Source organism: Barbus barbus (assembly GCF_936440315.1).
Source record: "Barbus barbus genome assembly, chromosome: 16".
Lineage (NCBI taxonomy): Eukaryota > Metazoa > Chordata > Actinopteri > Cypriniformes > Cyprinidae > Barbus > Barbus barbus.
In genome coordinates this window covers 11,786,798-11,807,896 of record NC_136744.1, presented here as the reverse complement: position 1 = coordinate 11,807,896, position 21,099 = coordinate 11,786,798, and the positions used below count along the sequence as shown (strand labels likewise).

Here is a 21,099-nt window from a genome sequence, read left to right as displayed (position 1 = left end):
GAATGACCATGGTGTTACTGTGCTTGATTGGCCAGCAAACTCGCCTGACCTGAACCCCATAGACAATCTTGGGGTATTGAGGACGATGAGAGACACCAGACCCAACAATGCAGATGACCTGAAGGCCGCTATCAAAGCAACCTGGGCTTCCATTACAGCTGAGCAGTGCCACAGGCTGATTGCCTCCATGCCACGCCGCATTGATGCAGTAATTCATGCAAAAGGAGGCCCAACCAAGTATTGAGTGCATAGAAATGAACATATTTTTCAGAAGCCTGACATTTCTGTTTAAAATATTCTTTTTTATTGATCTTATGTAATATTCTAAATTTCTGAGACACTGAATTTTGGATTTTCATTATCTGTAAGCCATAATCATCAAAATTTCAAGAAATAAAGGCTTGAAATATTTCCCTCTGTGTAATGAATCTATATACTATATGGGTTTCACTTTCTGAAATGAGTGACAAAAAATATTCACCTTTTTCACGATATTCTTTATTTTTTTAGATGTACCTGTAGGTAATGACACTGTCTGCAAATGCATTAAACCCATAGAATATAATGTAGTGATGTAGTGATCTTCGCGGATGTGAACGCTAAACCCCACCTACTTTGATTTGATTGGTCAGTTCAACTATTTTGACATTGACAAGCGCTTTAGCCCGCTGAGGCAGAGCAGAGTGAAAATGTTACTTTTAAAGCTTTTTTGTCATCCTAACAAGAGCGCTGCGTAATGGAGGACAGCAGATCGGGGGGACTTTAACAGACTAAAACAGAGAAAAATATGATGATCAAAAATGAATGAGAAAAATGTACTTATTAATAGGCCACTCATGGTTAAGAGCTCCACTTCATTTTAAACAAGCTGTTTAATCCAAACTTGACATTCTTGAAATAATAAAAATGCTGTAAAATGTGTTACATTTATCTTTATTACACACAATCCTGGTTCCTGGGGTGTCAAACGTTTTTAGATGCTCATCAGCTAAACGTTTGAACTGCTGAATTTTGCTTATCAATATTTTATTGCACTTTTCTTGTTTCAAAAAGTGAAATATGTTAATGACATGCACTCCACGTTCCAAGAAAGCTTTTCTGTTGCATGGAATGAAAAGCTTTCATGTGAGGATTAGTACAGAAACAAGGGTTTCTTCAGAAAACATGATTAGAGAACATAATCCAGGCCCATGCTTTTCCATCCCTTCATTCCCACAATAACCTTCTACATCCCCTAAGCGCACACACACAGTTTCATGATCTGCTTCTAGGTATGAAGAGGGGGAGTCTGGACTTCAAATTCTTTCAAGCCCCATGATTTTGTTTTGAACAGATGTGAATGTTAGCCTGAGTGGTATGATTATGTGTGACAAAGAGATGGCATCTGGATTCCTGAATGCTTCTGCTGAGACCGTATATGGTGGAAAGAGCGCCTTCACACAAAGTGAACACAATATTGTCGCTGCATACCTCATAACCGCAGGTAAAGAGCCGTGTGTGTGTGTGTGTACTTAGTGTTTTGATGTTAGCAGTTAGCTATAAATGTACTGACACTTAAAAATAACTAATTTAGTTATCAAGTTTTTGAGGTGGCATCTAAGAGTTCAGTAAGCCAAATGTCTTTGAGGCCCATGATTAGATTCAGCACAATGTTTTTAGGCATTCCTTGAAATTGACATTTACAGATTCAGCCAAGCGTGTGAGGTAACCAGCAGGGGTATGTGTGTGTAAAATGGAAAACTGAAAACAGGAAATGTTTTAAATGGATGTGAAATATGTATGAGAAAACGTCTGTGTGTGTTCACAGATGTCTTAACTTCCTGTTCTCCTTGTCTTTCTCTCTGGTGGCAGGAGTTGTCAGTCTGTCTAGTAACATTGTGGTGATGCTGATGTTTGTGAAATTCAGAGAGTTGCGTACTGCCACGAATGCTATAATTATCAATCTGGCTTTCACTGACATTGGCGTAGCCGGTATTGGTTACCCCATGTCAGCAGCCTCAGACCTGCACGGGAGCTGGAAATTTGGTTACACAGGCTGCCAGGTGTGCATAAACCAACACAAAAATAAACACAAAGTCATTCTGATTGTACAATTAAGCAATGTTGTGATATAATCATCGCTAAAGTGCATTTTTGGGGGTCAATGATGAGTAAGAGTGGTCAAACAAAACTTTCTTAGTCCTGTAATATTCTTATAACTGTACTATTTACTCCAGTGTCATCTGGTGTTATGTAAAGTATATTTAGGCCTAAATATTTTAAGTTTTTTTTTTTCAAATATTTTTCCATTTTTTCTAAGAAATAACAAAAGATACCACTAACAGTGCTAGATATTAAATATATTTGGGACCCATTTTCATTAAAATTATTATTTTATTACAATTTAGTTGTTTTTGCCTAAATCTGCTACTTTTGTACATGTAAACAATAACAGAACTTGTTGCCTCTTTTATAGATCTATGCTGCCTTGAATATATTCTTCGGAATGGCTAGTATTGGACTGCTCACTGTGGTTGCCATTGACCGATACCTCACCATATGTCGACCTGACATAGGTATGCTATCTATACAACTACCTGAATGAAATATAAACCACTAAGACTGTCATTTGTGTTTAATTCTTTACTCAAAGACGGGCCAAATGCGTTAGGAAATCTATTAATGAGTGTTTGTTACAGGACAGAAGATGACAACTCTATCATACACGCTTCTAATTGTGGCTGCTTGGCTGAATGCTGTGTTTTGGTCATCTATGCCTATCGTTGGTTGGGCAGGATATGCTCCCGACCCCACAGGAGCCACCTGCACCATCAACTGGAGGAACAATGACACGTGAGTCAAGAATGATATTACAGGCTGTACAGACCCTTTTTATTAGTTTAACACTCTTTTATCAGTTTTACCACTCTCAGTTTTACCATTCTCTACCATCTCTCTTCCAGAGATTGTGAATTTTAAAAGTGGAGTAGGGATTACAAGTGGGACTAATCCTGTTTGATTTCAGGTCTTTTGTGTCATACACAATGACTGTGGTCACTGTCAACTTTATCATTCCTCTGGCGGTCATGTTCTACTGTTACTACAACGTCTCAGTTACTGTGAAGAGATACAAAGCCAGTAACTGCCTAGACAACATGGATTGGTCAGATCAGATGGACGTTACCAAGGTAGTACCAGCAGTATTATTTTATTTTAGTTTAGTTTAGAAATATGACCATTAACTGAAATAAAGCTGAAATAAAAAAAATTATACAAATTGTGTGAAAAATAAACTTAAACTTGAAAAATAAGTAAAGAAAAAAAAGAAAAAAAAAACGAATAAATAAATAAATAATAATAATAATAATAAAATTAGAAACGCTGATTTTAGTACTTCAACTAAATAAATCAAGTTGAAGTACTAAACTTAGAGCAAAACAAATTAAAACGAAAATAAGTACAATAAATATAAATTAAAGCAAAAATATAAATTAAAGCTATAAAAAAATTTAAATGTCAAAAGTACATAACAAAAATGACCAAACAAACTGAAATCGAAATGAAAACTGAAAATATCATTAAAAACTTAATTACAAATATTAATAGAATAATATAGTACTAAAATAACACTGCTTGCCAGGTTTTGTGTGCTCTCCGGTTCAGTTTGACCTGAATGCTCCTTTATTTTTACAGATGTCCATTATAATGATAGTGATGTTCCTGGCTGCCTGGTCTCCATATTCAATTGTTTGTTTGTGGGCATCATTTGGTGACCCCAAACAGATTCCAGCTCCAATGGCTATAATTGCCCCACTCTTTGCCAAGTCCTCCACCTTTTACAATCCTTGCATCTATGTCGTCGCCAACAAGAAGTAAGGCCTCCGTGTCCCATTTTTGTTGTGATATGCCACTTTCTTTCCTTTTCTTTTTTTTTTTTTTTTACTAATAAGTTATATTTGTTGATTGCAGGTTCAGGAGAGCCATCATTGGAATGTTACGATGTCAAACACGGCAGAGAATCACTATTAGCAACCAGCTTCCAATGACAGCATCAACTGCACCACTTAACCCCTAAATGATAAGACGACCAGATATTTAAACATTCATAAAACATCAGCGCTGGACGCTTCTTTTCCAATGTTTAAACACCGCTAGGACTCAATTACTTTGAAGTTTCATACAAATGCAAAGTGTCCTTATACCATGAATGTCCTTCCTGCAACTGACATTGACTTCCTTTGACCTTGCTACTCAGTATCTAGTCTGATAGTATTTAGTCTGATGCTTGTTACGCTGTTATCAGTCTACTACCAATCCTGTGAATTTGCTGTTGTTGATACTGTATTTACGTATAATGTTTTCATTTGAATAAAAACAATTCCACTATGATTTATCTTAAAGATTTCTATAGTTTATAAAAGGCTGGAAGACACTACACGTCTTCAATCAGAACAGGCATCACACACTTGCTGACTTTGTAAATGGTTACAGAGAAAAACTGGGCATCATACAATGACAAATGACAAACAACAAACTCCTGCAGAAACATAATGATAAATGAAAATATTGTCTCAAAATATCAAACACGTTTGACATCTTAAGAGTGAACGGAATCAAAGTCTGAAGTGAAAAAAATCTGTGCATGTCATATACTACATAATATTCAGTGAAATCTCTCATCTCTACTGCCCAAAATATGCAAACTGGCTCTGACTTTCAAAACTTGTCCAAATTGAGGCAAAAATCTGTGCAAATGCAGTTATGTGGTGTATTCCAGCCCTTAGTCTTTTACAAAAAAACAAAAAAACAATATTTTGAGAACATTCTTTTATTTAAGTGCCTGAAAAATGTGTCATAACACATGTGAAGAATGTAAGCATGTTTCATCCTCCAGCACCACATTGTTATCCAGCCAGAACTTGATCTCATCCAGGTTCTGATTCCTCCATTCGATATTGTTCTTCACAGTCTCTATTGCCTGTTTCCTGGGCATCTCACCTGCTCCTGCATTCGGGTGAAGTGCAAAAAAGTGCTCCATCTAAAAAGAGACCAACATATGTTCAAGTTAAAATACTGTACACAAAAGCAATTTACAAAGGCAAAAGCAAGTAGTAAGTTCCGAACACAGCATTTGTTTCTCACCTTCCACAGCTGTATATCAGTGTTGAATGTACTAGAAATTCTGGAGGGCAGGCGGCCCAAGTTTCTGTCATTAACGGTATATCTAAAACAGACATGACATCATATATACCATTGTTATTCTCAAAGGGAAGGCTGATTTTCTTTCAACTGTTAGATGAACTAACCTGTTCACTAGGTAATCCCAGTTGAGCGTGACCCAGTCCCAGGCCATGGTTTTGCCGTGTGGGTTTTGAGATACATACTGCACTAAAGTAAAAACATCTTGACTCCTCACAACGCTTTCATTTTTAGCAGCTTCAAGCAACCTGTTACAAAAGCAAGACATTTGAATAAATGAATAATTGAATGCTAGTTTTCTTCAACAAAGAGGTCAAAGTGATTATCATTATTCATTTAGCAGACCCTTTTATCCAAAGCAACTACAAATAGTAGTGTACGCATGCTAAATGTCAAAGGAGGAGCAGAAATAAATGATTTTTAATTTGTATTTTTATACATTTGCAAATAATAAGGCTATTAGTTAGTCAAATGTTCTTGTTAGTGAGAGCATCTGAAGCAGTATCAGTATCTCAAGACAAGTCTTTTCTTTTGTATTGTGATGTATATCTGACAATAATGAATTATAAAAAAAGAAAAATCTATATATCATGCAGAAGAAAGGAAGGATGTGGAAAGTTGTTTTTATCCATGTTGTTGATTGGATTTTGAGAATCTGAGCTTGCCATCAATTATGGATGGACAGGTTTTAAGTGGACTAAATGATTGGACACATCTGGCAAACAGAAGAAGTCAAAAGACTTATGACATTTTGATTAAACATCACAAGGTCAAAAAAAGAAAAAAAAGAAAGAATCATATTCATGGATGATTCACTCACATTATATCATGCATTTAGAAAATAGATAGGGTGAACTGTTATTTCAATCCGACAACTCTGCTCTGGGAAGAGGGAGTTTACCTATGAAGCAGAGTGATGTTGTTTACTGAAGCCAGGCCGTAGAGCAGCTTGTCTTTCTCCTGGGCAAGAGTGGCAGAGACGTACTTGCGGAACATGATTTCCCAGCTCTGGACTGATCCTGACTTCTTCATTCCATATCGGTACACCAGCAGCCGTAAATTGACAGGCACACTGCTGCTCCCCAATCAGATAAAGATCCTCTTTAATACACACATTATGATTGGACCACTGGAGGTATTTATGTATGAATGTAGTTACCTAATTGTTCCAGCGATCCATTTATTGAAAATGTCATTGGCTTGGTTGAGAGCTTCCTGGTCATCCATCTGACATGCAATGTCCAAAACGGTCTCTCTCAGTAGCCTGTACATGAAAAAACAAAGAAATAGAAATATTAAAAATAACAATAATAAAAATACTACAATATTCAAGTTTTCCATTCAACTTTTTAATCAAATTGTTATGATTTTTTTTTTTTTTTTTATTAAATTAATAGAGAATCCAAAATAGAAGAATGTTTAGTGGGCACACACATGCAAACCATTCAGCACATGTATGTGTGTATATATATGCAACATTTTAAAACTGAGGTAGCTGGTTTACAAGAATGATAAATTCAAGTATTCAAGATAAATTCTTGGCCTGCTGTTGGAAAGCCTTTTTAGTTATTTCTGCAAAAAAAATTCTCACCGCTCTGTTTGTGACCCCTCATCAGTCCACCCATGCTCTTTGGATATTTTCTGCACTTGGTCACGGAAGAATTTCTAAACAGAGATGATGTTAAACAGACCATTTGAGTAACAAAAACGATAAAATAGGAACTTCTTGCTAACATTTATATAAAGAATATCAGCTATAAATCTCACACTGGGAATAAGGTCACATTTTAACATTGCACATGATTTTTCATAAAATTGATTATTTTCATGCATTAAGGTATATTGAATACTTTGGGATCCAACCTGGAATCTGCAGTACAGCTGTTTATCATCAGCCAACATGTCTCTCACATAGGAGATAGAAGTAGATACTCTGTCCCACACAATATACTCAGTTTCATTGGCCAGATATCTTGTTAAGTTGAAGGCATGTCCATAATCGACAATATCTGCCCTGTTAATGCAAAACAAAAGGCAGCGCTTTAAGCATGACGTCATCATCTTTAGTTTATGACCTCCACTATAACCATAAAAAGCTGTGCTATGAAAAATATGTTTTTTTTTGTCTGTCATCAAGTCAAGATTGAAACCATAAGCTTTCTGCAGCTGGAAGATGTTTGTACTAACTCACCGTCCAAATGCAAATACATCATCAATGTAGCTGCTTCGGTCAGTTGCATCATACGCCTAAAAAAGATAAACATTGTGTGGATTATTATGTTTTATTACACAGCTCTTTGCAATACTTGATCCAGATTGGTCAATTTCTTATCTTTTTTTTGTGATCAAATATTTATTCTTAATTGGTCAATCTCGATATTACTCCATCATCCATGGTAACTACCATTTAATTCAAACCCCAAATGTAATTAGCACCATCCCATATCCAATTCTGTAACGTTCCAGTATATCTTTTAATATATTGCATCTGCATCTTTATATCTGTTTTTCACAGCAGAATACATGAAGCACTGGCGTAAAGCAAGAAAGGCGATTCAATGATTCAACAGTGATTTCAATGGAAGCAAACAGTACGGAGGCTCTGGCTCTGCACACAGGAAAGATTATAAAATATTAGTGCTTAGTACATTTACAACCAAATCAGAGTACAGGCAGTTTTAGCTTAAAAAAAAAAGAATTTAATCAATAATTATGAATTACAAAATTATAATAGTGTATTTGAAAAAAGAAAAAAAAAAAGTTAGCTGATGATAACTGGCTAGCTAACTAGCTACCTGATGCTAACTTGAGGTAATTTTTAAATATAAAGTCCAAATATTTTTATTCAACCAAACAGTTAGAATTAATTTGATAGAAAAACAAAGGATTTTATGTTCAGAACAGAATAACTACAGTAATTGCCCATTGCCCCCTGGGGGCGTTTTACCCCACACACTATGTTTGAGAAAAAAATTATGTAATTCTTAAAATATAATTATATTTTTGTTTAATAATACGTACTCTCTGTCTACAGGCCCTGCTGTTCTCAATATAACTGTGATGTTCTACAAAACAACAAGCTTTCAAACTCTTTTTTTCTTACTGCTGAAAATGAGATCCGTTTTCTCTCCAGTACATCACCAGTGTAAGCTTCATGGTGAAAACTTCTACATCACTCTTGTCAACGTAGTCCATAGTTACAATAAAAATGTATCTAGACTTTATCTTGTGGTTATTTTGGGAAAAACAGGGGCTTTTCCCCCACTCTACCCTAATAGATAATAGGAATATACAATAAGATCTATAATAATGTACAGTGGGGCAAATAAGTATTTGATACACTGCCGATTTTTCAAGTTTTCCCACTTACAAAGAATGGAGAGATCTGTAATTTTCATCGTAGGTACACCTCAACTGTGAGAGACAGAATATTTTAAAAAATCCAGAAAATCACATTGTATGATTTTTAAATAATTAACAATGAAATGAAAATGACAGATCTCTCCATTCTTTGTAAGTGGGAAAACTTGAAAAATCGGCAGTGTATCAAATACTTATTTGCCCCACTGTTTATCTGGTCATTATCATTGTAATGAGCTTCTTTTCTTTTGGTGGCTACAGTTCTGTTACTTAGTTCTGACAGAGAAATTAATATGAATAATAATACCTGATGATTTACAGAGAGTTGCTCGGCAATAGCGCTCCACACATGGTCATGGTGATTTACTCGGTAAAAGCCCATGTGGTCTTTGTTGACCTTGATGAGACCATCGGTAGCAGGGGAGTATCCATCAATTACTATCTCTAATTACACACAGGCCAGTGACAGAAATTACACAGCAGAATATCTCAATTAAAGCAACCTATTCCTCAATGCCAAAAAAAAGAAGAAAAATCTGAGCATCTTGCTCACCTGTTTCTCCCTTGTCAAACTGGACAGAGGCGTTTTTGGAGTCAAGTGTGCTCCATTTCACAGGAATGGTCCATTTGTAGCTATGGGACAAGAGTTAAAACATCTGAGAGAACTAAATACAAATCAGAGTTCAGTTCATTACCTCTGAAGAATAATCAGGGGAATTATTTTTTGTGATCATGCTGTAGAGCTTAGTAGGGTTAGATAAAGGATACCAGAGCAGTGCTTTTCAACTGGTTGGTAGTGAGTGAAAGATGGGTCTCAGATCAGTTCGGATTGCAGACAGTGAGGATAAACCAACCATATAATTGTGAAGAATTCAGAAAGCAAAATTAATGGACTTATCTACTTTTAAAAAGGAGGACAAAAGCACTTTCCGTTTTTTGTTCTTGACGTCAAAGGCTGTGCATTTGATTAAACAGTATTTTGGTGCAAATTCACCTGTCACTTGGCAGTATGGCTAATACAATATTTGGTCCAATATATGCATTTTCCTAATGTGTGCATGTCATGTTAATTTTTGCAAAATGTTGGGCCTATTTGGTTCATGGTAAAATTACTGATTTTCAGTGTTTGTTTCCATTAGGGCTGCAACGTGCCATTATAAATTATACATATTTCTATTTCTAATGATTATTTTGATAATCAATTAGTTGGCCGATTATTATTATTATTATTTTATTAATCAATTAATCGGATAAAAAAGCCCAATTTTCTTTTCTTTTCTTTTTTTTTATTGACAAAAAACACTTCCGCATTCTGCCCAATGTCCTTCAAACAAACGTGCCAACTGAATGCTATGAAAAAAACATACAGTGCTTAACAATTTATTAGACCACCTGTCATAATAAAGAGAAAACACAAATATTTTAGGAATCTGTCAAAAAAATGTTTAAATATAAAAATGTTATTTATTGGGAAAATAGTATTTATTCACATAATAACAAAAACGGCCTCCTATGTCTTTCATAACAGCTTGCATTCTTGCTGGTAATGTTTATGTACTTTTTGACTGTAATTGGATATCTGGAAAAAAAACACTATAAAGAGCTTGACTTTTTTCTGCCTTTCTTTCATAGATAACAGCAATAATTATATTATAGTATTAGAAATAGCCTACTGTTACTAAAGAGCTTATGCATATTGAAGGACTAACAATACAGAAAGCTAAAAAAATTATTTGTTTAAAACCTTACATAAATTTGTTTTAATAAATTTGTTAAGCACTGTATATAGGCTAGTGAATATAGCCTAGTTTAGTCGTCTTTACTGTCGTTTCTTTATCCTTTAAAAGGCGCCTATGAAGCGTCTGATATTTATATTCAGAAAATTACACGGTTATCCCTTTTACAGTTCCTACTCATAAAATACGTGCACTACATGTTGACTTTTAAACCTTAATTTAATGTAAAACAACAGATATTTCAGCACAACGAATGTTTTTGTGCTGAATATTAATTGTCTCCCTCTCTACTGTGTTCCATCTGTCTGACGCGAGGGCACGCGCTCATTCAGTAAAAATTAAAACTTAACACAGACTGTCAGGACGGGTCTTTAAGCAAAAATTGAAATGCTCGTGTGAATATGTGACATTTACAGATAAGGATATAACCGTAAACTGAAAGTGTTTGCACTGAGGATGCACACACATCTGTCAAAGCGCATGACAGGGCAATGCTAATGCATTAAGTTAGCTTAAAGCTTAAAATAAAGAATTCTCATGTTTTGGGCAGCTTGGATCACGTAGGCCTTCTCCCGAAGCATCTCATTCTGTTTCCTCCACTATTTTTATTTGCATTTTGTCCATAGAAATGCAAGTGCTGTAATTTGAAGTGACCGCCCGAAGTTGGACATGCACTTTGGACAGACCCGACTAAGTTAATCGATTATGAGAATCGCTGTCTATGATTTTCATTATCGATAATAATAGATTTTATCGATTAGTTGTTGCAGCCCTAGTTTTCATTGACATTTTCATTGCGTGGCACAATCAGGCTCACCCCAGGGGAGAGCTGGGCTGGCTGGGGTCAGCATTGGGGTCCAGGAGAAACCTGGTCTGGCTGAGTTTAGCTTCAGTGTCTGTGCTGGTCAGAGTCAGCACGGGATAACCCATCTGCTTGGTCCATGTGTCCATAATGTCTGCCACAGATAACTTGCTCTCCTATGACCCAAGAGAGATGTATATTGCCAGTTAAACTTTAGAATATTTAAGATTTTTAAAAATGCTTTTGAAAGAAATCTCTTGTGCTCACAAAGGCTACATTTATTTGATTACATTACAGTAAAAAGAGGAATATTGTAAAATATATTTTTGTACACTATTGTTTAAAAGTTTGGGGTAATGTGATTATTTACAGAAATTAATGAAAAAGGAATTAATACTTTTATTCAGCAAGGAAGTAGAAAGTTGATCAAAAGTGACAGTAAAAATATAATGTTGCAAAAAATTATCTTTCAAATAAATCCTGTTCTTTTGAACTTTATATTCATGAAAGCTCTGGATACAAAATAATACAGAGCAAAAACTGTTTTCAACATTTAAAAAAATAGGTTACACTTTATTTCGATAGTCCAGTTTAGACATTCAACTAACCATAAGTAACTTTGTAACTACGTGTCAACTACATGTCTACTAACTCTCAGTAGGGTAGGTTTAGGGTTAGTAGAATAAGTTGACATACTTGCAAAGTTTCTCATAGTCAGTATGTTGTATGTTGTGGACCCATCATAATAAAGTGTTAGAAGATATTAAAGGTGCCATAGATGATTGTCTTCAGAAACATTTTTTGTTATTCTGGTTGAAAGTCTCTTCACATCCCGATAGCAATAATTAAGTTAAGTGGTCTAAATGTATTTATCTGTATTTATATATTCTGTGGAAGGGGTAGGACCAAGAAATGTTCGCCCAATCAAAATGCTTGGTCCGAGCATTTTAATTGGCTGTCCTACCTGCCTGTCAACGTATGTATTTGCATAACTCTGCGCACCCTGTTCGCGCAGACAGGATACATCATCAGCGCGTTCACGCACGCTGTGCAGACAGAGCAAGAATGGCAGGCAAACATCAACAACCCGATCTTCCTTCCTGGTATTTTAGTACTTTTACTAACTGTGCTTCAAGTTTTCGAATGACACATGATGTAGCCCAGCGGTTCCCAATTCCAGTTCTCGTGCCCTCCGCTATGCATATTTTGCATGTCTTGCTTAGTTAACATACCTGATTCAGATAACCAGCTCGTTAGAAGAGAGCTACGTACATGAACTGTATTCCGATTGACATGCTCCCTACACAGTGTTCATTGCTCCCTATTCCCTGAGGAGGGAAAATCCCTTGAAGTTTATTTCACTTCTGAACATTCATTCACGGATTGCACTGCGCAGCGTCCTCACACACAGATAAAACTTACTAGAGAAGTGTGAAGTGTGACATCATATATCTCTGTAAATAAATAAAATGTAAATTCATGTCTCGCACAATTTAATGCCCTTTTTATGGAACATATACACTCGCTTTGAACTGGAATCAAACTGGAATAATCGCGGGGCACTTATGACTTATGGTCGAACAGAACAACCGTCGGATGTGATAAGATATACATATGAAATGTGCAGAGCGGGGAGTGCATGAGGACTGTAATTGGAAACTGTTGATGTAGCCTATTGTAGTAATTTAATGTTGTATCTGGTATTCTGCTCTTTGAGCGTATGTGCGTTCAGGGGGCGTGGCTTTGGATGGCGATTGCAGGGAGGGTGGGACATTCGCTTTCAGCGCTATCAGGCTAAAGTTAGCATTTTCCGAGATCTCCTACTGCACCTTTAAGCAGACAGTCTACTAATACGCTAATGACTGCCAGTTGACATGTAGTTGCAAAGTTGCTTACTGTTAGCAGAATGTCTAAAGTGGACTATCGAAATAAAGTGTTACCAAAAAATAATAAGAACCATTATTATTAATGGAGCAACAATAATAACAATTGTAAAAATAATAACAAAAATAAAAATTGTGCACCAAATCAGCATATTAGAATGATTTCTGAAGGATCATCTGACGCCGAAGACTGGAGTAATGGCTGCTAAAAAATTCAGCTTTAATAATAAAAAAATTAAAAAATATTTAATACATTATTGATCAAACCTGGACAAAACATTAAAATGCCAATGTATGGTCAATAAAGATATTTACATCAGTCAAGGCTTTCCAAAAGTCTGCAGTCTTTGCATTCTGGAATGGGTAGCTTTTTAGATATCGCTGTGGTAAAAAAAGAAAGGGGTCTTATTTTCACAGCATCACATTTAATATATAACTTTGGAGTCATTGGAAAATATATGTAAAAGGCAAGGCGTCTTACTCGACATCCATCCCTAAATGTTTCACGGCCAAGCAAGTCCTCCAGCATTCGTAAAATAGAAGCGCCCTACAATAGAATGAATTTACAGTTATCAATTCATAGCCAATAGAGTTGACAGATTAACAACACTAGGTTAAGCATCACTGACTTAACCATACCTTGTTATATGAGATTGCATCAAACACAGATGTGATCTCAGCAGGGCTGGACACATCCACGATAATAGGATGGGACGAGAGAAGAGCATCATCAACCATGACAGGAAATACATCATTAATAAGCATAATGTCCCGCTGAAAACACACAAGGTCATAACTGGCATAAACATGACATCCAGCCTCAATGTAACTGAATGGTTTGAGGGAGATATTGCCTATTAAGGAATATATTTGAATGATTCAGGCATGTGCTCACCATTCCCCAGTCAGACTCAGCTTGTTCCACTCCCACATACTCAAAAAAGCTGGCAAAGCCCTCGTTCAACCACAGGTCGTCCCACCAGTCCATAGTCACAATATTTCCAAACCACTGCAAATTAAAGACAAAACAGTTCTTTAAACGGTAGACCCCAAATACCTCATGCTTATTCAGCCCTATACTGTTTCGGCATATTGTTCCTTTCATAAAATGTGTTAATTCTAGGATTTTTTTTTAAATAAAGACATTTTGTCAGACATTTGTAGCAAAGAATTTAATGCATACAGTATAATAATATAATTATAATTTGACCATAATAAAATATATATATTTAAATATAATACATAAAAGAATTCAATACATGAACTATGTAACGAAAGTTGGCAGCATCAGCAGCAAATACTTTGAGTGAATGTCTTTACAAATTATCAAAGCAGTTACAAATGATCTAATTACATCATGATTTTAGACCATCTATAAAAGTTTTCTACAGTTCTGTTTTATCATCATATAATATTTTTAGCCCTGTGTAATTTCGGATTGTTTTTTTGGATTCAAACTTTGTCCAACAACCTTGGACCTAGTCATAAAAAGATAATCTTATCAGTGTGCAATGTGACTGCAGTCATTATCCCAAAAAACATCACTGTATTGGATGCTTCTGAAAGAGTGTAATATTTAACTGTGTGATAATAACCTTTATGGTAATCATATTTTTCTGTGTCGGCCTTGTTATTGTAAATGGATCTGATAAATTCACCCTCCTTGATTGAACATGCAGTTACAGGAAACAGTAAAATGAGATGCATGCTCAGCACAGGGTGTTCTGCCAATTTGTTTCTGACGTGTGACTGATGATGTACTGTAAACTCGATTGTCCTCGCTCTGCGTAGTGCTCTGGATAGAGCACCTGGCACTGCTGCATGCTATGAATGATATCTAAGCTGCAGTCTCGATATAGTACAAAAGATTAAAAAATCTAGAGTCATAACTTTTCCTCTTTCACTAATCAGGTATGTGATAGAGTTAGTAACCTGGTGAACAAGCTCATGTGCAATGACACTGGCCACTCGCTGTTTGTTGATGGCGGAGGACTCGTTCTCATCGAACAGCAGGTTGGTTTCTCTGTAAGTGATCAAGCCCCAGTTCTCCATCGCTCCTGTCCCAAAGTCTGGGATTGCTATCTTATCTGCAACAGAGACAGAATATATGTACTTTCATCACAATAATCATTGCATAGATGGACAAGATATGAATGAGTTGATAAGATTTTAAGTCTTTTTATGAGAGCATGTGTACAGCTGTTTCAAATTGTATAAGGGTCAATGACAAATAAGAGTGTCTTCTAATTTACCAAGTTTCTCTATAGAATATTCCATGTCAAAATACTCCTCAAAGTAATCAAATATTTTCTTGGTGACATTTGCTGCATATTCAGTGGTTGAGATCTGCAAAGGCTGAGCATAGATCCGCAACTGTCAGGAGGGAGAGACGGAGATGAATAATGAAAATCCATAGAGGTTTAATTATACTGATTGTCAGGAACTATTTCAGCAAATTTTGGATTCAGTAGAACAAACATTGAAAAAAGTGCTTACTGGAATATTTCTTTTTGAGGTCCGCTCCACATAGTGGAACTGATGAACCGCAAAACATACCAGATAGGTACTCATCTTTACTGACTTTTTAAAGGATGTTTTTGTCTTTTGGTCCGAAATTTTTTCTGTGTTCTGTGAAAGAGAATTTTAAGAGTTAACATCTATCAACTGAATAGAATGCAAGCATATGAATGCAGCCAGACCTCATTTACCACAGCTGTAAGTAAAACCACACATAACACATAACATACAAGCAGACTGAAGGTTTAAGGCTTGGTTTAAAAGTTTAAGCTACACTTTGAAACCTTAAATAATTGTTTTGAAGGCTCAAGCAACAGGGGAACATACCTCCACAGGCATGTTGGACAGAGCTTCATAAGCACTGTCATGGGTAATGGAAATTGTGTAGGTGGCCTTTTTGTTGGGCTCATCAAAACAGGGAAAAGATTTACGAGCGTCTGTGGGTTCATGGTCTGTTGCAGCGATTTTCCTGTAAAAGATCAGAGAGGGGTTCATAAAACTCAACTGGTTAACGTTTACCTCAGTAACCTCATGTGGGGAATGACCAACCACATATTCATTAACATCTAATCAAGTTTGATGACAACTAAATTAAACTCACTGTCAGTTGTATGTGTGCAACAAAATTGATTTTGGTGGCCTCTGAAATTTTGCCCAAAACAAAGTCTAATGTAATTTTAAAAATTACATTGATAAACAGAATCTATTCCGATGTGGTGTGAGTCATAGTTCTTGCAATTCATCATGGATAATAAAGACTCCTTTGTTAACCATATATAATATTGTGCACTTGTTTAGCTTTTAGTAACAGAGCTTAAAACCATGTTACTTCATGAATAAATAAGCTTTAGCAGATGTAAATCTCTCATTCTTGGCACCTCTCAGCTTTCGTTCCAAGAAATGAGGGTACATGTCAGTTCAGCACATTAGTTAAAATTTCACACCATTCCCAAATCAGATAATATATAATGACCCCATCAATGGCTTGTATCCCACATCAACAAAAATATTACATCCTAGGGAGTGCGTTTGAATATGCTGCATAAGAATCAGTTGCACTTAGAGAAATAAAAGGGAACAGCTTGGCAATACTCAAGCTCTGAAAATAAACGTAGAAGCATAGCATTGTTAAATACTTAACATTGTAATCTCATTGGGATTTTACCCCAGTTTGATATCTCCCTCAGAGACTATAATTCATTTCTCTGTGGAGCAGAGGTCTCAGATCATCTTATTCAAACTGTGGGCTACATTCAGATATTCATGTCCTGTGTAATCTGTTCTCTGTCAAATCAGAGGAGCAAAGCATTAATGCTTTGAAAATTGAGATAAAAAGACTGAGGCAAGACATTTCTGGGACATGTTGTAATATGGTAAAAGGTCATTTGCATTAGAGAGTTCTGACTGTTGAAGCCAAACATCAAGTACATTTTGGGAAGTTTATCCTCTGATACATTAATTTGGTTAATATCTGAAATTATCAGTGCAATCGTAAAAGGTCACTTGTAGTTCAGATAGATCATGTCTACTAGTCATAGCGGTCAACATATTTGTAACCAGGCCAGGTCACCTAAAGTTTAGGGCAACAAAGTTTTGTAGTACAAGAGTGATGATTGTCCTGATAAAGAGTTTACTATTTGGTGTTGCCTGATGGCACTGAAATGGTAAAGGATGGGAAGCTCTGGAACTGTAACAAACTTACCTGAGTGCCCAGTTAAACTAGAAAAAAACAGTGCATCTCATCAGATTGTCTCTATTAAACACTGGGCAGGGTTGTAAAATAATGTAATAATGGTAATGTATTACTATACGCATGATTCATTTGTGGAATTTGTAACTTACTTGAGTGGTACTAAAACCAATAACTATAATAATTGTTTTATATTGAGGAAATTATATTTTTTGTCTTCTTAAAATTTCATTTAGACCTTCAAAATGCCAACCATTTTTGCACATCATGACAACCTAAATGTGTCCTCATTTTGTCAGTTTTACTGAGCTTTCAATTATGGTCAAATGATACTAACTTTTATAGGCAATGACATCCATTTCAGTGTAAACTATATTTTGAAATAATGTTGATCAATCAGCTTAAAGAAGAAACATTGGACAAAGACAAACTTGACTCAAAGATCATTTTATAAATAACTACACTACTGAGCAAAATTTGGGGTCTGTAAAATTCTTTTGTTGTTTTTAAGAACTTACTTCAATTTTTATTAATTTAATGCATCCATATTGAATAAAACTATTAAAGACATTTATAATACCCACAAAAATATTAAGCAACACAACATTTTCAACACTGATAATATTAAGAAATGTTTTTTGAGCATCAAATCAACTTATGATTTCTGAAGGATCATGTGACACTGGTCTGGAGTAATGATGCTTTGCCATGACAGGAATAAAACTTGAAATATATTAAAATAGAAACAGTATTTTAAAGTCAAATAATATATCAATATTATGTTTTTACTGTATTTTTGATCAAATAAATGCCTTGGTAAGCATAAGAGACTTATTTAAAAAATCTAACCAAATGGTAAACTTATTATAAAATGTCAACGCTTTTTTTATAGTTCAGTAAATTGTGACAGTACACATAATTTCAAGTATAATTTCTCAGTACTTTTCACACCTCTGATTGTGCAAAATTACTAATTACATCATAAAAATACATTTCTACAATATAGATGTCTTGACGCTTACTTGGTAACTTCATTCTCCTGATACGTGGTCCTGTAGAAACCGACCAGAGAGCCGTTGAGCCAGCCCTGGAAGTGTAGAGTGAGGACGTAGTGCTCGTCTGGGCCAGTGACACTCAGCTGCTCGGCCGCCTCCACCACCACATACTCCTGTGGCTTGTGCTCAAAGCATTCCTTCACCCGGACAGAGGTCAAGCCAGATGGGCCACTGCGCTGTAGAGAGGGCACCACGGTGACAAAAGTCTCTCGGATGTGGAGCCACAGGTGCTGACTGGGCTGTGTCAGGTTCAGATGGATGGACACGCTCCCGGTGTAGATGTCTGTGTGGAGGTCGGGCTCCAGGTGCAGGTCATAATGGAAGGGTACCATGTAGTCAGGTAAGCGGAAGTTGTTCCAGCCACCGTTTGTGTTGTTGGATGCTTTACAGGGACCCCGGTCATCTGGCGGCATTGTAGGTAATGGTGTTGTGGGTAATGGTGTTGTGGGTAATGGTGTTGTGGGTAATGGTGTTGGTTTTGGTTCCTCTTTGGATGAGGAGGTCTTCTGGCTCAAACCAACTCCGAGCCCCACAGCAACACCTGTCACGATGACGACGGCACAGATAATGGCAGCATGCTTGCCTCGGATAAAGTACCGCTTTTCCTTCTTTTCAAACTCCAGGCTTTCCATGGCGAGCTGTCAAACGCAGAGAGTCAGAATGTGTACAAACACTCAAAGTTCAGAAAGTCACAACACTCTCTCCCTGTGAACCCAGACACACACACGCAAACACACACACACACACACACACACACACACACACACACACTCTATCCTTACACTTCCTTTTGCCTCCAAAGAGAGAAAACAGCCGTGTCTGGATTCCCAAATGTGTGGACATATGCAGACCCACACACACTCATGCAGGGCAGCCTGTGGGAGGCACAGAGGTTAAAGCAGGAGTTAAGTTTCACCACAGTCCAAAACAATTGCTCTGATCTCTTTAAGGTCACGGCCACAAGGTTGTCAAAACATCTACGCTGGGAGGTGATCCTTAAGCTGCAGTGTGGCAAGTCCTCACTCACCAAATCTCATGCTGACAGCAGTGATACATAGGGGATAGGGGTTCAATTTGTACCGCCCTTCAGTTAAACATAAATCAAAATATGTTAATCAGCAGTCAAAGAGGAATGATCACAAACAAGCATCAGAGAGAGAAGCGTGGGGGAGGGAGGCATAGGAAAGCAGAGTAAAAATGGAAGGAGTTATTATGAGGAGAGGAACGGGCTTATGGGAGAGATCTGGGGAATGTAACGAAACTGTCGCAGTTATAAGTGGCTAAAGAAATTATATCCTGGACTGAAACTTTAAATTATGGACAATTTTGTCAGACATTAAAGGCTACAGCAGCTTTAAGTGGAGCTTTAATCACAACATTTTACTTTTAAAGTGACAAATTTTGTGATCAGAGACCTTGAATTGAGAGACCTTTAGATCACATTTCCTTCCTCAATGCAGTTTTATTTATTCAAAACAACTAGTTATAGCCTAATAGATGTTTGATTTAAAAGTACTCTGTAAAAAAATATTTAAATAAAATAAAGATTTATTGGAGTATTGTCTTTCTATACTTCACAATTTTATGTTTAATTCAATTTGTCACTTGTCATTTCTTTCTAAGTATTTGTGAAATTTACTAGCAATTCCGGAGTAAAATTAGTTTCAAAGTAAATCCTATATCCATCTGGTGTGTATACAGCTTTTTTTCAGTGTATGAAGGGCCAAAAATCAAACTTAATTGCAGAGTATAATGTTTCATTATCCAACCATTTTTTATTCAAATTTATATATATTACAATAAAATTCACTTCTCCACATTTCAAAGCACACACACACACAACAATAAAACATAAATTAGAAATAATAATATGCATCTATGACATGATTTTTCCCCCTTTCTGTTATAGGGCATGTCAGGCCAATACAAAGAGCATCACAGGTCAACTTTGGCATCTGTTCTTTAGAATAATCTGCCCTAAAATCTGTGACTCTCATCTAAAGCACATGGATAAAAAAACTAACCAGAATAACTTACTGCATGTCTTTATTGAATCCACTTCAATGTGTGAATTTTACATCGAAGTGGATTCAGTAAATTTAAAGTATAAATTTGGATAATTATGTTTTGGTAATTTGAGCTAGATGTTACTATTTGGTGTAATGACAATGTGAGATTGAGATGCCTTTTCTAAAAAACCATCACAAAAACTGACTATTGCAATTGTGCTTAGTGTTTTTGGGCTGCTTAGGGCAAATTCTTAATAAACCCACAGAGTTTCTCATCATGAATATGGTGTAATGTTTTACAGGAGTAATCAGAATTTTTTTTTAATAGGAGGGCTGCAATTTAGATATGAACGACTCTATTAAATCAGTTATCATCAACTTATTAGTTATCATATTCATAAATCATTTGTTATCATCAGTTTGTGCTAAACCTTTATGGTAAATGTACAATAATAAGGAGTGGTAACAATAGTACTGTAAATGTTTTATCTGGGTGTATGATGAAAGAAAGACGGGAAGCTGTTACAGCTCTAAAGATGAATAATCGCTCACTGAATTTCATCACCCTATTTGACTCCCTATAAACGCCCTAGCACTAGCAGAAGAAATTATTACTATCATTTTGGCCCTTACTGTGACACTCAGTGTGTTAATCAACAGCTGCTGTTCACTTGGATTTATCAGGCATATATGGCCAGCCACACATTACAAAAGATTTGGTATTAGTATTTTATTTAGTATTTTTTATAAAGCATTAATTTTCTGTAATACGTGAAGTAGCCTATATCAATACTGTATATGGGTGACAATAGGTCATCTATAAGCCTAATACTGTTGTACTGTATGTGACTTTTATTAGACTACTGATA

At 36.0% G+C, this 21,099-nt stretch overlaps 2 protein-coding genes across 2 annotated transcripts; one reads left to right on the top strand and one right to left on the bottom strand.

Annotated features, from left to right (window-relative positions):
- Window positions 1–1,362: 1,362 nt before the first annotated feature.
- Window positions 1,363–4,054, top strand: LOC306882168 (visual pigment-like receptor peropsin; the record flags this gene model as incomplete). The annotated part of the gene is made up of 7 exons (XM_079436644.1): window positions 1,363–1,483; window positions 1,852–2,042; window positions 2,456–2,555; window positions 2,679–2,832; window positions 3,005–3,167; window positions 3,673–3,851; window positions 3,949–4,054. 7 exons carry the CDS (start codon window positions 1,363–1,365, stop codon window positions 4,052–4,054), a joined length of 1,014 nt encoding a protein of 337 aa, XP_079292770.1.
- Window positions 4,055–4,795: 741 nt separating this feature from the next.
- On the bottom strand, window positions 4,796–19,246 carry LOC306882393 (glutamyl aminopeptidase-like). The gene is made up of 21 exons (XM_079436987.1): window positions 19,004–19,246; window positions 18,189–18,859; window positions 15,804–15,945; window positions 15,456–15,587; window positions 15,212–15,332; window positions 14,892–15,046; window positions 13,855–13,968; window positions 13,599–13,733; window positions 13,441–13,506; window positions 13,275–13,340; window positions 11,092–11,252; window positions 9,092–9,171; window positions 8,846–8,982; window positions 7,370–7,425; window positions 7,042–7,192; window positions 6,770–6,843; window positions 6,338–6,442; window positions 6,080–6,253; window positions 5,286–5,426; window positions 5,122–5,203; window positions 4,796–5,017 (listed from the first exon to the last, which is right to left on the bottom strand). Exons 2-21 carry the CDS (start codon window positions 18,851–18,853, stop codon window positions 4,832–4,834), a joined length of 2,943 nt encoding a protein of 980 aa, XP_079293113.1. The 5' UTR covers window positions 18,854–18,859; window positions 19,004–19,246; the 3' UTR covers window positions 4,796–4,831.
- Window positions 19,247–21,099: the final 1,853 nt, after the last annotated feature.